This window comes from Pteropus vampyrus, unplaced genomic scaffold (genome assembly GCF_000151845.1).
Source record: "Pteropus vampyrus isolate Shadow unplaced genomic scaffold, Pvam_2.0 Scaffold2, whole genome shotgun sequence".
Lineage (NCBI taxonomy): Eukaryota > Metazoa > Chordata > Mammalia > Chiroptera > Pteropodidae > Pteropus > Pteropus vampyrus.
In genome coordinates this window covers 9582140-9596839 of record NW_011888783.1, presented here as the reverse complement: position 1 = coordinate 9596839, position 14700 = coordinate 9582140, and the positions used below count along the sequence as shown (strand labels likewise).

General features: G+C 33.4%; 1 protein-coding gene across 1 annotated transcript in view; it reads right to left on the bottom strand.

Annotated features, from left to right (window-relative positions):
* PDE1A (phosphodiesterase 1A) overlaps positions 1-14700 on the bottom strand; it is a 293552-nt gene that overhangs the window by 42991 nt on the left and 235861 nt on the right. Inside the window, exons 8-11 of the mRNA XM_011356541.1 lie at positions 11284-11384; positions 5081-5206; positions 1796-1897; positions 1568-1688 (exon numbers count right to left, since the gene is read on the bottom strand). Of these exons, the coding sequence (XP_011354843.1) occupies positions 1568-1688; positions 1796-1897; positions 5081-5206; positions 11284-11384 (450 nt within the window). The remainder of the gene's footprint in view (positions 1-1567; positions 1689-1795; positions 1898-5080; positions 5207-11283; positions 11385-14700) is intronic.

Sequence of the window (14700 nt, the reverse complement as noted above, 5' to 3'; positions counted from 1 at the left end):
ACAAAATATATTAAAGTGTTTTTTTCAAAATTATTTTTAGCATGAAAATATTTGAATTTGGAAGATGCTACTCAGTAACATTCTCTAGAACTATGCAATGCTATTTCAAAGTGAAACCATATATCATATCCATTGACAATGGGAGATAGAAACCAGAGTCATTCAATTACAGTAATATATTTGATCTTTATGTCTTCAGAATAGGTCTAAAATCAATGGTAAATCATTAAAAATAAAGAACAATACTGAGATAGCAAATAATCTGTAAATACAGAATGAAGTGATACGGGACTCTTTGTTATACTAATTATGTGACTCATGGCAGATCTGGATAGCTTCAGGATGGATGCTGCTCACCAGAAAGACCAACCACATCTTTAGAGGGTTGGAACTTTGGGCCACCTTGACCTCCTGGGAGGAAAAGTAGGGGCTGAAGGTTGATATCAATTACATGGCCAATGATTTAATCTGTCATGCCTATGTAACAAAATCCTCATAAAAACTCTAGACATCAAAGCTCTGTGTTACTTCTTGGTTGGCGAACACCTTGACGTGCCAGGAAGGAGAAACACCCTGACTCCATGAGGAAAGAGCATGGAATCTCTATGTCTGGGACTTTTCCAGACCTTCCCTATGTACTTCTTTATTTGGCTGCTTCTGAGTTATAGTCTTTGTTTTTTTTAAAAAAAAAAAACTGTAATTTAAGTATAGCACTTTCTTGACTTTTGTGTCATTCTGGAAATTATCAAACCCGAAGGAAATTGTGGGGACTCCTAAATTTGTAACCAGTGATTAAAGTGCTAGAGTCCTGGGGCCCCACTTGTGGCTGGCATCTGAAGTAGAACTAGTCTTATGGAAGACCAAGCCCTTAACTTGTGGGATCTGATGCTAACTTCAGATGGTTAGAATCACAATTATATTGTAGCATCCAGGTGGGAGTGGAAACAGAACGGAAACACAATAGAGGGAAAAATGTATACTTGTGGCAGTGACCACTGGCCACTCCCTGTATCCATATCCAGGCTTGCTTTTTCACATAACAATAGATTTTTTTTAAACTTAGGCATGTATCCACATGGCAAAACTGTATTTCTCAGCCTCCCTTGCAGCTATGCACACAAGACTAAATTCTAACCAAGATGCATGCAGAGAAGTATTACATATCCCCCCTTACCCCTTTTTAAGATGAAAGCTATTTTCTATCTCTGTTCTAGAATTTGCCTCTTAATAGCAGATAACAACTCTAAATTCTTTCCTTTCCTTTCCTTTCCTTTCCTTTCCTTTCTTTTCCTTTCCTTTCCTTTCCTTTCTCCCTCCTTCTTTCCTTCCTTCCTTCCTTCTTTCCTTCTTTCCTAAGAGTGGCATCTGAGATTTAAGACTTGACTCTTTAACACATCTATTATACTACATAGGATTTTTTAAATACATTTATCTAAAAGATTAATAAATTTTGCCTAAAGTCCCAAGAATGTGTTGTGGCCAGTTGATAATAAGTCACCTTTTCTATATGTCAATAGGCATAGTCACTATTTACAAAAACATTTGCACAGGAGTGTGAAAGAGGCACCTGTCGGAAGAACTCCTCCATCAGGGCCATGGTCCACCGGTGGTGCAGCTGCCAGCATTTGGCTGGGTGGCTGATGTCTGCTGCATGGAGAATCAGGGACATGGTTTTGGCTCTGTTGATCCTGTCAAACCAAAGACATACTCAAATGATCAGAATAAAGTAACCAGTTACAGTCTTTTCTGAGTCCAAGCCCATGAAACTTCAACAATACAAAAGAAAATAACCTACCCTTCAGGCTGCTGCAAACTGTTTCTTATATTTTTAATTTGCTGGAAGTGACCTGACATGTCTGTAGACAAAACCATTTCAATCACTAGGTTCCGAAGATCCCTGTACAATCATCAAAAGGAAAAAGGTTCATTTGGCCCTTTATTGTTCTCAAGTGAAATATTTTCTTAAACATCACTACTTTTATTTTTAATGGATACGAACACAAAAGGAGCGACTTTTTAAATGTAAAAAGTGCTTACAAAAGTTTGCATTACTTTCTCTTTTAACTCTTAAAGATTTAGGAAGTTGCCAGGAGAATGATCTGTGAATGATGCTCTTTCCTTATAATATCTTTCCTTAAAGAACTGGATGCTTTCTCCTCCCACATCTACAACCCTCCTCTACTCATAATTCCTAAATATTGTTTTTTTATCTGAAGTGATCCTAAATAATTTTAAAGAAAAAATATTCTAAATGCAATATGTACTATTAATAAAACCACCACTATTTATTCAGTGTTTATTCAGTCTAGGCAATGTTCTGAGTGCTTTGTATGTATATTAAGACATTTAATCTTTGAAACAACTCTGTGCGGGGAACATTACTATTTCGCATCAGTGACTGAGTTCTCTGCTCAGTTACATAGCAGACATAAGATTTAACCCTGAGTTCCCATTACCAAAGGTGACTCTTGGACTACTCCACTGTGCCAATATTTTATCATTAGAACCCCAGAAAAACCAAAACTCTAAAGCGAAGTTTCTCTGCCTAAGCCATTGGGACCCTTACTTTCTATGTCATAGACAGAGCTATTGGTAGTATTGAAATTTTAACCAAGACACTGTAAATATGGTAACCATATCATAAGGACTATACCATGAATAATTCATTCTCGCACTAAGTAGAAAATAAATTGTTCCAGGGAAATCTTGCATATTCCACAATTCATCGCTTATTCAGTACAGATAGGTAAAATAGACACTCATATGAGAAACCATATTTTATTTTTATTCTATAGTATGGCCTTAGAGTAAGCTAAATTAAAGGTGTATGGTAAACATGAATTATGATTTTGTGTCAAAAATTTTATTTGAAGATGGCATGATCAAATTACTTGTTTTTAAAAACAATTGCATATTGGAGGTTCTTGCTGAAAATTATGGGTGCTCAGTTTAATTGGATTTTTAGATGGGAACCATGAGAAGTCAATACTCTAATTACTGTTCATGATATGGATAGCTTGCTTAGAATACTTTTAGCCAAATATTAAGGGAAGAGAAGCTATTAAAGATAATAAAATTATTCTGTTACATTTTTTTCTGAAATTCTGAGGAGACCTATATTACAACAGTAGCTAAACCAACATATTTATGTCAACTAAGAAAAATGAGAAAGTTTTATGAAATCTATAAATCTAATAAATACATTGTGCTTTGCAGATAACTGATCAGTAAATGCTGGATATTATCAATAATTAACTAATAGATTGATAAACTAGGCAAAATAATGCACAAGGAAAATGTTACATTTTATGAATTTTTCTTGCCAAAATTCTAATATTGCATTTGTGGTTATTGAAGCTACTTTCAGAAATAAACAGATAATGCATACAGAAAACCTACAAGTCTTTAAAAACGTGTCCATATTTTAATTCTTGGTAAAATGTTATCAAGTTCATAAGAGCAATTAGATCTTTTATGGCTTTTTGGAAAGTGTTAGCTCTATCAAATTCTATAATCTATACGATATGTACCATATTCATTAAAACAATTCTATAAAACATTCAATTAAGATGACTGAGAATTTATCACAGAGAAATTATAAAATATTAAAGATGTTAAAGAACATTACATAATAAAAAATTATACTGAGATAGCAACAGAATCAACTTTGAGAAGTAAAAAGTTTAAGTCAAAGGAATAATAATGAAAAATAATAATATAACTGTTTCAGGTAGGAATGATGATCACTGCTGAAGAAATAAATATTCTAGATATACTAAACGGCTAACCTCTCAGACCTTAGGAAATACCTCCAGACTTGTTTCCCTGCTTCTACCTTTGCCCTTCTATTCTCCACATAGCCTAGCAGCTGTCACTTCTAAATCTTTTTACAATTAGGTCCTGGCCTTCCTAAGCTGGACACCTGCATGGGCTATAGTTTTCTGCAGAATAAAATGAAGGGCCTGAACTGAGTTGCCAGAACAAAGTGCCTCCTTTTTACCACATTAGATCTTTTTCTAAGTTGCAAAAGTAGGCTTGAAAAACCAGGAAGTTTCAATGTGGAAAAGTAATCATGGGAAATTAGAGCTTGTTTTAAACTCTAAATTAACCTTTTATCTATTTTAAAGCAGTTTTTGATTTTAGATGTTTCTTTTCTATGAACATTTCTTTTTACCTTGATTTAAAGGGGAGAAAAAATCTCTTTGATATTTGCATTTAAATGGGAACCTTTTCATCCTATTAACTGACTTTTGAATAAGATCTTTGTCAAAGACAAAGTTTTTTTTTAATTGTATAAGTAGGATCTATAAAATATTAAGGATATATTTAACACTATAAAATTTCTATGTCTATCTGAAATTCATATTTAACTGGACTTCCTTTATTTTTATTGCTAAATCTGGCTACCCTATAGGCAAATGAAGGGAATGACAATGACTAGGGATCAAGAAAAAAGGAGGAAAATTTATGCTGCATGGTAGGGGTGCATCTTGTCATTTTCCCCTAAATGGCAACAAGTATCACCATTCCATGTAGTTTTTTTTTTTTTTTTTCTGAGTAAACTGATGCCTTGAGTAAACATGTAAGATTTCCTTCTGCACCTGGGACATTTTAGTATATTATATTTGTCATGCTTTCCCCCAAATAGTAAATTCTTTGTTTTTTAAAAAGTTAAATTCCATGCATAGAAAAGTAATATATGAAGAAATCAGTATGACACTAATATTTTGAATTCATGTAGGACCACATATTGGTACAATTAAGCAGAGCTTCATTCCAGAGAGTATGTAATTATGTATCCTAAGGTGTCTGTTTTATGGTATATGGTCTTGTGGAGTGGCTATGATGCACATAGATGTTGAATTGACCTGGAAATAGTTCAGCTCTGTCTAACAGAGGCTGGCTTCTGAACAAAGTCTTCTACATATGTACTAATCCTTCTCAGAGTCATACAGTCAAGTGAAATTGAGTTTGCAGTTATAAGTAAGGGATTTATTTTTATATGTTTTCTTCATATTGAACCACATAATTTGACTTTTTCCTGAAATTAAATTTCCTCTAGGCTTCCTCTGAAACTCACCTCCAGTCATCTTTGGATAAATTTACCAAGACATTCATTTCTTCTTCTTGCATAAGTCGATAAGCTGCACTCACATGGTGATTCTCAAGGACAGATCGATCGTTATATAAAATGGCAACATCTGATCTAGGAATTAAAAACAAAATACCTAGTAGAGGATTTCTTTCAATTTCATGTATGAGCATCCAATAAAAAAAAATACTCGTTACATAACATCTCATCAGTAAAAACCCTATAACTGAACACCTAAATTTGTGGAAGTACTTAGTTTCCTTTTTTTTTTTTTTAACTGTATGACAATTTTTAAAATAAAATTTTATTTTTTAGAGTAATTTTAGGTTCACAACGAAATGGAACAGAAGGTACAGAGATTTGCCATATACTCCCTGGCCCTACACATGTATAACCTCCCCATTATCAACGTTCTCCACTGCAGTGGTACATTTGTTATAATTGATGAATCTATATGGACACATCATTATTATCCAGAGTCCATAGTTTACATTAGGGCTCACTCTTAGTGTTCAATATTTTATAGGTTTGCACAAATGTATTATGACATGTATCATCATTATAATATCATGTTGAGTATTTTCACCACCCTAGAAGTCATCTGTGCTCTGGTAATTCATCTCTCTCAAATTCTTAACCCCTTGCAACCACTGATCTTATTGTCTCCATAGTTTTGCCTCTAAACAATGCCATATAGTTGGAATCATATAGTACATAGCCTTTTTATACTGCTTCTTTCACTTGGTAATACACATTTAAGTTTCTTCTATACCTTTCCATGCCTTGATAGTTCAATTGTTTTTGTACTGAATATTATTTCATTGCCTAGGTGAATCACCACTTATTTATCCATTCACCTACTAAAGTACATCTTGATTGCTTCCAAGTTTTGGTAATTATGAATAAAGCTGCTACAAATATCTGTGTGCATGTGTTTTGTGGACATAAGTTTTTAACTCCTTTAGGTAAAGACCAAGGAGCAAGATTGCTGGATCATATGGTAAGAGTATGTTTAGTATTCCAAAGTAGCTATTCTATTTTGCATTCCCATCAGTATTGTATAAGCAATCCTGTGGCTCCATTTCCTTGTCAGCATTTGGTGTCATTAGGGTTCCAGATTTTGGCTATCCTAATAGGTTATATCTATGTAATAGTGTTTCGTCATTGTTTTAATTTGCATTCTTCTGATGGCATATGGTGAGGAGCATCTTTTCATATGCTTATTTGCCATCTGTATAACTTCTTTAACAAGGCCCATTTTTAAATCAGATTGTTTTATTATTGTTGAATTTTAGGAGTTCTTTGTATATTTTGAATAACAGTCCTTTATCAGATGTATCTTTTGTAAATATTTTCTCCTGGTCTGTGGCTTATCTTCTAATTCTTTCAATATTGTCTTTCACAGAGCATAAGTTTTTTATTTTTAATGAAGTCCAGCTTATCAAATTCTTTCATGAATTATGCCCTTGGTGTCGCATCTAAAAAATCATTGTCACACTCAAGGTCATCCACATTTTCTCCTATGTTATCTTCAAGGAGTTTTATAGTTTGATGAATTCATCAAGGAACACCTTTTTTCTCAACAATTTGTATTTTCATATAATTTGATCATCAAATAAGCTACTTTGAGTTTCACTGTTAAATTTGCTATTCTAGCATAAAGCATAAAATGTTTCAAGCATTTTCATCTCTGTATAGTAGAGATCTTGCATCTCCTTCCTTATCATCTTAGGTTGCGAGATCATTTCAAAAAAAGTGAATTGGAAACTGAGCCACTATGTTCAATGCATTAAAATGGTGAACCCATACATATAAGTTGGAAAGTTGGAGGTAGGCATCAAAGAGAGCAAAAAAAAAAAAAAAGAGACATCAAAACCTGTAGTAACATTGCTACACTTTCCTTAACACCAAGGTCCTCTCTCTTTTCTTTCCTCCTGGTAGATACACACTCTGTTGGCACTGAAACTGCCTCATTAAGACATTATTTTAGGCTTTTCAGTGTGTAGAGTCTTAGGTATAACCTAGAACTGACCCTTATCACTGAATATTTACCAAAGAGTAGGCAAGAATAAATAAATAAAAAGCAACCTATTCGAGATCTGTATCTAATAGCCTGCCAGATAAACCAAGCTTTATTTTCAAACCAACATAGGGGAAGTGACCTATCAGGTAGTAGAGTAATTACTTACTCTTTTGTTTCAGCACTTCATAAAAGTAGAATAACATGTGTAGTTAGCTAATAGTACATACCTCTAAAATTCATTTTCTTTTAATAATTTCAGCTATGGCCTAAAAATTACATAGCCTATAATCATAGCTTAGTACAAAGAAAACTGAACTGGCAAAGCATATCTTTATTTAAGAGAGAATTAAATAGCTCTTGCCTAAGTATCTCCAGAAGTTCACTGAGATCACAGGGAAAACTGTAATTTGTAAACCAAATATTATTTGTATGGCCTCAAATCTAGTCATTGCAGTTTTACCAGGATAATTCAAAAATATGTCTCCAAATATCACTGTCTTTACCTCTCAGCAACAAGAAAAACTGTTTTTGAACCAGATTTAATTGTAGCAAAGCAGGTGTGATTTTGTCTCATAAATACAACAGGATGCTGAGAATACAGCATAGTTTTAATGTTTGAGATGGTCTTTGATTGCTAAGAAAAGAACAAGACTCTAAGCAGCATCCAGTATCCATGGTAACATGTAGCTCAGTATTTTCGTTTAACAAAGAAGGTATTACTTGCATTTATTTACACTTGCAAGGATTTCATGAATTATAATGTCTATATCGAACTTAAATCTAGCTTTGTACTATGTTTTAAATTATTTTTCAGTCATTTTACATTATCCAGTACATAGTTTTCCATGTTAGGCAAACACTTTAAACCAAGTAACAGTGAATAATATAAAATACAACAGAATCACTGACATCGGTGACATAAAACCTGTTTCTCCTTGGACAAAATGTGAAGGTGATGGTGAGAGTTTTAAAAAGCACATTATTTTATTGCCTTTTGGTCACTACAACTTTTCATAAAATTTTCAAATTCTTATAAAATCAACCCATTAAATAATCAATTCCGGTAAATAAGTTATACAAAAATAAGTAAAATACTAGACCTTTGCTCTCTTGTATATAGTTTCTTAATATAAAAAAGGAAAAAAAAGATTTCCTCCTCTTCCTCTTCCTGCTTTTCCAACTCCTCCTACTCTAGTCCAAAGTGTAAGTAAACTAGAACCCTTCACTCAGTTGTAAATGAATGGTAAAAGGAGAAATCTAGAAATGATGATCTAACACTGCTGCTGGAGAAGGCCAGCCCATTTTCTTCACTTTTCAAAGTAGAAAGAGCAAGGAGTATTATTCATTGGTAACAAATCACTTGCTCCCTTCTCCAACTCCCCAAACTGCTGTCCTATACAGCAGGGGTCCCCAAACGCCTGTGCTGTGGACTGGTACCAGTCTGTGGCCTGTTAGGAATCTGGCCGCGCAGCAGGAGGTGAGTGGTGAGTGAGTGAGTGAGTGAGTGAGTGAGTAGAGCTTCATCTGTATTTGCAGCCCCTCCCCAGTTCTAGCATCGCTGCTTTAAGAGCACCGGTTCCTGGTGCCAAAAATATTGGGGACCTCTACTATAACAGGGCCCAGTTCAGTAAAGAGCTATCTTTAATGAAAATCCCACTCATTATGGTCTTGGAAGATGTAGAAGAGCCTTTGATAAGCAAAAATAATCTGCACAGTCTACCTTTTCTTTGATTTTTTACACAAATAAAAATAAATCAATTCCCTATACTTTGCAAATGTGTAGGTTAATAACATTCCCTGCGGCACAACCAGAATTCAGGGACTTCCGTTTCCTGTCATGATCTGTCTATCTAGGGGATTGTGTAGACAGAGAATGCCTTCCCAATATTTCATTGTTTGAATTCCAACTCTTCTTTTGTCTCCATCAAGGGGACATGATTTCTAAAACCATCCATTTCAGGCTATAAAGGTCTGTCTCTGGCCATAGGAACAGTTGTGTAAGAAGACTGGATTGAAATTGAGTGTGCCTCTTCTCAGCCTCTCAGTTCTGCTACTGCCATCAGCTGACTGCATCTAAACAGGTTATTTCACCTCTTGAGATTTTTGCTTTTTCTTCTTAGACCGTGAGGTTTAGACCAGAGGATTCATAATGTGGATCTCAGTCACTTTCGGGTCCTTTGAACCTCTAAAATGTCTAATATTTTAATAAAATGTGTCTATGCTCCTCACATCAAAATAACAACTTCTTATTAACTGGAAAATCAGTTTTTAGGAATCACTATTAAAGAAAATGTAAAACATACATTTTAAGTTTTGTTTTAAAAAAATGTTTTTCCCTGTTTAATTTAATCACAGACCACACAAAAATCTGCACATGAATTTTATAGCAGTTCTGTTCATAAGTGCCAAAATTTAAAACAGCTCCGATATCCTTCCATAGGTGAATAAGTAAATAAACTCTGGTACATCCAGACAACAAATGAAATATTATTCAGCGATGCAAAGAAATGAGCTATTAAGCCATGAAAAGATACATAGGGGCTTTAAATGCATACAGCTAATTGAAAGAAGCCAGTCTGAAAAGATTTTATATTGTTTGATTTCAACTATATGGCATTTTGGAAAAGGCAAAACTATATGACATTAACAAGATCAGTGGTTGCCACAGGTAAAGCGGAGGGTTGGACGAAGGGAGGGAGGAATGAAAAGGTGAGGCACAGTGGAGTTTTAGGGCAGTGAAACTGTAGTGTGTGCTACTGTAATGGTGGATACTTGGCAGCATACATTTGTAAAACTCATACAATGTATAACATAAAGATTAAACCCTAATGTATACTGGGAATTTTAATTACCAATAATGTATCAATTGTTTCATCATTTGTAACAAATTCACCACACCAGAGCAAGATGTTAACACTATGGGAAACTGTAAGGTGGAGAGAGGGGGGATATGGGAACTCTACTTTCTGTTTAATTTTTCTATAAACCTAAATCTGTTCAAAGATATAAAGTCTATTAATTTAAAAAAGTGAACAAATAAAAAATAACTAGGTTTAGTTTTCCCATAGTAAGAATAGAGTTCTACAGTGGTTCGAGAGAGACATTAGTTTCTCAACTTACACCTCTATCGTAAGCATCTCTGACTAGGAAAAGGCAGAAATTTCAGGATCCATGTACATAAAATGAGTTGGATCATGATGGGTCCTAGACCAAATTCTGCCTCATAGGCACTGAGATCTCTGTGCAACAACCAAAACTTAGAGCACCTTCCTATTGATTGAATTGTGTTCTCTGAAAATTTATATGTTGAAATTCTAACCTCTAGTCCTTTAGAATGTGACTGTATTTGGAGATAAAGCCTTTAAAGAAGTAATTAAGGTTAAATGAGTCATAAGGGTGGGGCCCTATTCAAACATTACTGGTGTCCTTATAAGAAGAAGAGACACCAGGATGCTCAGGCACAGTGAGGACACTGCAAGAGAGCAGCCATCTGCAAGCTAAGGAGAGAGGTCTTGGAAGAAACCAAACCTGCTGACACTTTGATCTTGGACAACTATCTTATCTCCAAGACTGTGAGAAAAGTTCTGTTATTTAAACTGCCCAATCTGTGGTATTCTGTGATGGCAGCCCTAATAGACTAATACACCTCCTGTCTGGTATTTTGATTCTAATAACTGCCATTATCATCATCATTAAAAAAAAAATCTCATTTTCCAATTATTTTAAATTTAGCACTTCAAGCTAACTTGGAAGTAAGATTTCTTTGATTTTTAGATTTTTTTTTTCAGAAGTGCAATTTTATTACTTTCAAACATATGATGACACCAAACAGATGCCTTAAACAATAAATTGCAAAATTTGTCTCAGCGAATAAATGTCTGACTTGTGTGATAGTTTGGAGTATAAATTCTGGGCAGAGAAAAATTATCTTACACATTTTTATATTCTTTAAATTACTAAATATGCCACCAAATACATTCAAGATTCTTGATAAATAATGGTTGATTGATTTAGATGTTTTCAGCTTAAAGAATTTTGCTAAAATCCATTAAATCTATTCTTATTAGACATCTTCGTTATTATCTTTAAATCCTCTCAAAATGAATCATATACAGAAAAATAAATTTCAAGTTTTAACTTAGAAAAGTTAATACTTTATCTAGCTTACCTTGTTTGAATGTGAAAGTTGTTTGTGGTTCCTGTGTGCTCATAATCATGAATGGCAGCTGCAAAGACCATTGCTAAAATTTCCAGTTCAGTGAGCCAGTGCTAGTAAATTAAAGATTCCAACATGTTTAGAAAGCAGAGACCCTGGGGTTTTTTTTGTCTTTCTACAAAAAAAGATTTTCAGTGCACCCGGTATAAGTAATCTGATAAAATTGTTTTATTGATTTTATATATTTCTTCCTATTTCACCTCCATTAATTGCACATAAAATGAATGCTTCATGATGTTAATGATTGTTTCATGGCTTGTAAGTTCAAAATCCAAATATTATAATTTTCTTTTTAATCAGAAAAGGAGTAATTGTCTATGATTTAAAACGTGAACGCTGACTGGATTTTGAATTCATAGCCTTACCAATTTGGGTTCCTATGAAGTCAATCACAGTTCGCAGTTTTTAACATATAGTTCACACATTATTAAAATGCCTTTTAGCTCAACTTTTGTAGAAGAGCTTACCAATAGAAAATTTTCCAAGAGTTGAAAATATTCACTTTGCTCATTAGAGAAACTGAACTTGGTTTTTATATTTAAAGGTTTAGAAGAGTTTCGAAGAATTTGCCAAATTTGCTCTTCATAACACATATATTCTATGATTTTGCAGTTAAACTTAATAACAATGAAAGATTAATTCCTTTCAGATAAGATCCAGACCACTTGCTTCACATACATTGACCTTTTTGTTATCAATTGGGTGGTTTAGCAAAATTCCACTATTATTATAAAAATCCATTTAGGTAATTCAATAGTTTATCACTCACATTTTGCATAACACTTTTACTGTACTGTCCAATATGATAACCATGTGACTATTTAATTTGAAAATAAATAAAATTAAATTCCTCTTCATAGTCACAGTAGTCAATTGCTCAATATCACACGTGGCTAGTGGTTAGCATACAGAACAATACAGATGCAAAGCATTATTATCATCATGGAAAGTTCTATTGGACAACACTACAAGTGGTATTCCATTGTAGAAATAGAGGACCAAAATGACACAAAGCTTGCTCTGAGTGGTCTTTTTCCATATACTTGAAACAATTAAAAACATTGCACAAAGCAACAGAAAAATATAACAGACTACATGAATACTTGATAAAAAGTTACAGAAAAGAGATGAAATGGAAGGGCAGATAGAATATCTATTTGGTGACAGTGAATCTTGGAATCAGGATGGTAGCTAAATGCAAGGCTGGAAACAGATTTGAAATAGATGCTATGGAAGTCTATATGAAAATTGAATTACCAGTAGTAAAACTGTGTTGGAGAGTCAAGTGAAGTGAGATTGAAAATAGAGTAGAGCATGGGAAAGAGTTGATAGATGACTTTGATTAGAGATTTTGAATTTAGATTATATAAAAAGCAAGAGGGAGCTGATATAGGTCCATGAGTCAAAAAACAAAGGAGGTGACAACTGCTGAGTCCCCTAGTTGCCAAAGGCATGCTCTTATTAATCTTTGCTCTTTTCACATCAGCTATCATGATATTTGGTATATAATAGGAACTTAATATTTGTCTATTGAATTGCATTTCACCAGTTTTACATTAGGAGGAGGTAGTAGGGAGTAGTGGGAAAATACTAGGAAATCTGAAAATCCTAGTTTTAAATCTTTATTAATTCTCAGGCAAATAAGTTATTTTCTTTCTCAGCCATAGTTCCCATGAAAATATAATTAGTGATCATTCCCTTGTGGCTTTTAAAAGAAGTTTATAGTTATAGTTTATGTACTGTGCCTATTACAGTCTTGTCATATAGTAAAATACAGAATAAGTGGGATTTTACTAAACTTATTACCTTAAATACATTGTTTAAGTCATTGAATCTGGAAAATAATAGCGAGCTAATGTATCTTTAGTGATTGCAATTTAAGAATAAATGTCTTACAGTTGGATGACTGAAGCAGAAATGATTTTCAAAACCAAAGAGAGTTGATGTAATTAGCTATTCTGTGTTTATAGGTGCCTTTAATTCTGTGTTATTAAAAGAAAGAAAATGACCTTATTAAAGACCTATATTACTGGCTGAAGTGGGACTGAGCCTCCAATGTCCGCAGTGAGACTGTGGAATTAAGCACCATAAAATGAATAGCAACTGAAGTTAAACTAGTTTCTGTATCCTCAGAAACTCATTGTTTTATTAAAAAAATTTTTTTTTGGGAAAAAAAAACACCTTTTTTCATAAGTTTTTCTTATCGGTTATATTAAAGATGTACAGATTTAACTGTGATGTTTTAAAAAAAGGAACATTCAATATCTACTACTATAATAAGGGATATGAAGTTGCAATTGTAAAAAAAGATAATTAGGAAATCAGAAATAGATTTTCATTATAGATTATCTCTTAAGTACTTAAAAGTATTATCTTCCTAGCTATCAAAATTGATTATACGAGCGTTTCCAGTTTTTAGTCTCATTAATCTCTCTTCTCATAAATAGTACTTCCTCAACGAATCCTCTTATTTATTACCACACTATAGTCTTAATAATGAAGGTTACATTATAAAATCATTTGAGAAGAGAGACATATTGAAATTTTACACTTAATTAAAAAATACATCTATTGGGTATTAGAGAAAGAATTTGGGGGCTAATTTTTAGCTCCTTAGTTGCTGATTAATTTTATGCTAGTGTCAAATGAGAATTCTAACTCAGAAAATAGATGCTAAAATTCATGGATTTTGTAGGTGATTCATGAAAATAAGCAAAAGAGAATGAGCTGAATCATATCATTCTTCCCAACTAGAACAGCGATCAGGACACAACCTCAGTTTCTGATTCTTGATGAATAGAAGTAAAGGGTTAAAATGATGAGTCACGGACAATGCCAAAACTGTGCTCCATCTAAACTGTAGGTTGCATTTTGCCTAGAGAATGCTCAGGTGGACTTACTCTAAAACGAGTAGTCCTCAAATTATGTCACAGGAAGATATTGACTGTCAATAATACAATGATGATAGAAAGGAAGAAGAAACTAACATGAACTGAACATTTTAATTAAATGGTTTCATTTAATTTTTATAACCATCCTATATACCATTTACTAGATAAATATTTTTACTCTTATTTGGCAAATAACAAAGCTGAATCCGAAAGAAGTGAATCAACCTGTCAAAGGTCACGTAGCTCTCAATTGGCAGAGCAATAATTCAAACCAAACCTATCACACTCAAAAGTTTCTGTTTCTTCCATAGATCACAATATTTCTTTCATAGAGGACAATAGCATTCATTACTCAAGGGAGGCAAAATGCTGAATACCTTCTAAGCTTTCAAAAGCAAAATTTCTAGATAATTAACAGTATATTGATGGGTAGTAGCTATTAGAGTTTTGATTTAAGCCATCTGACATAATTTTCATA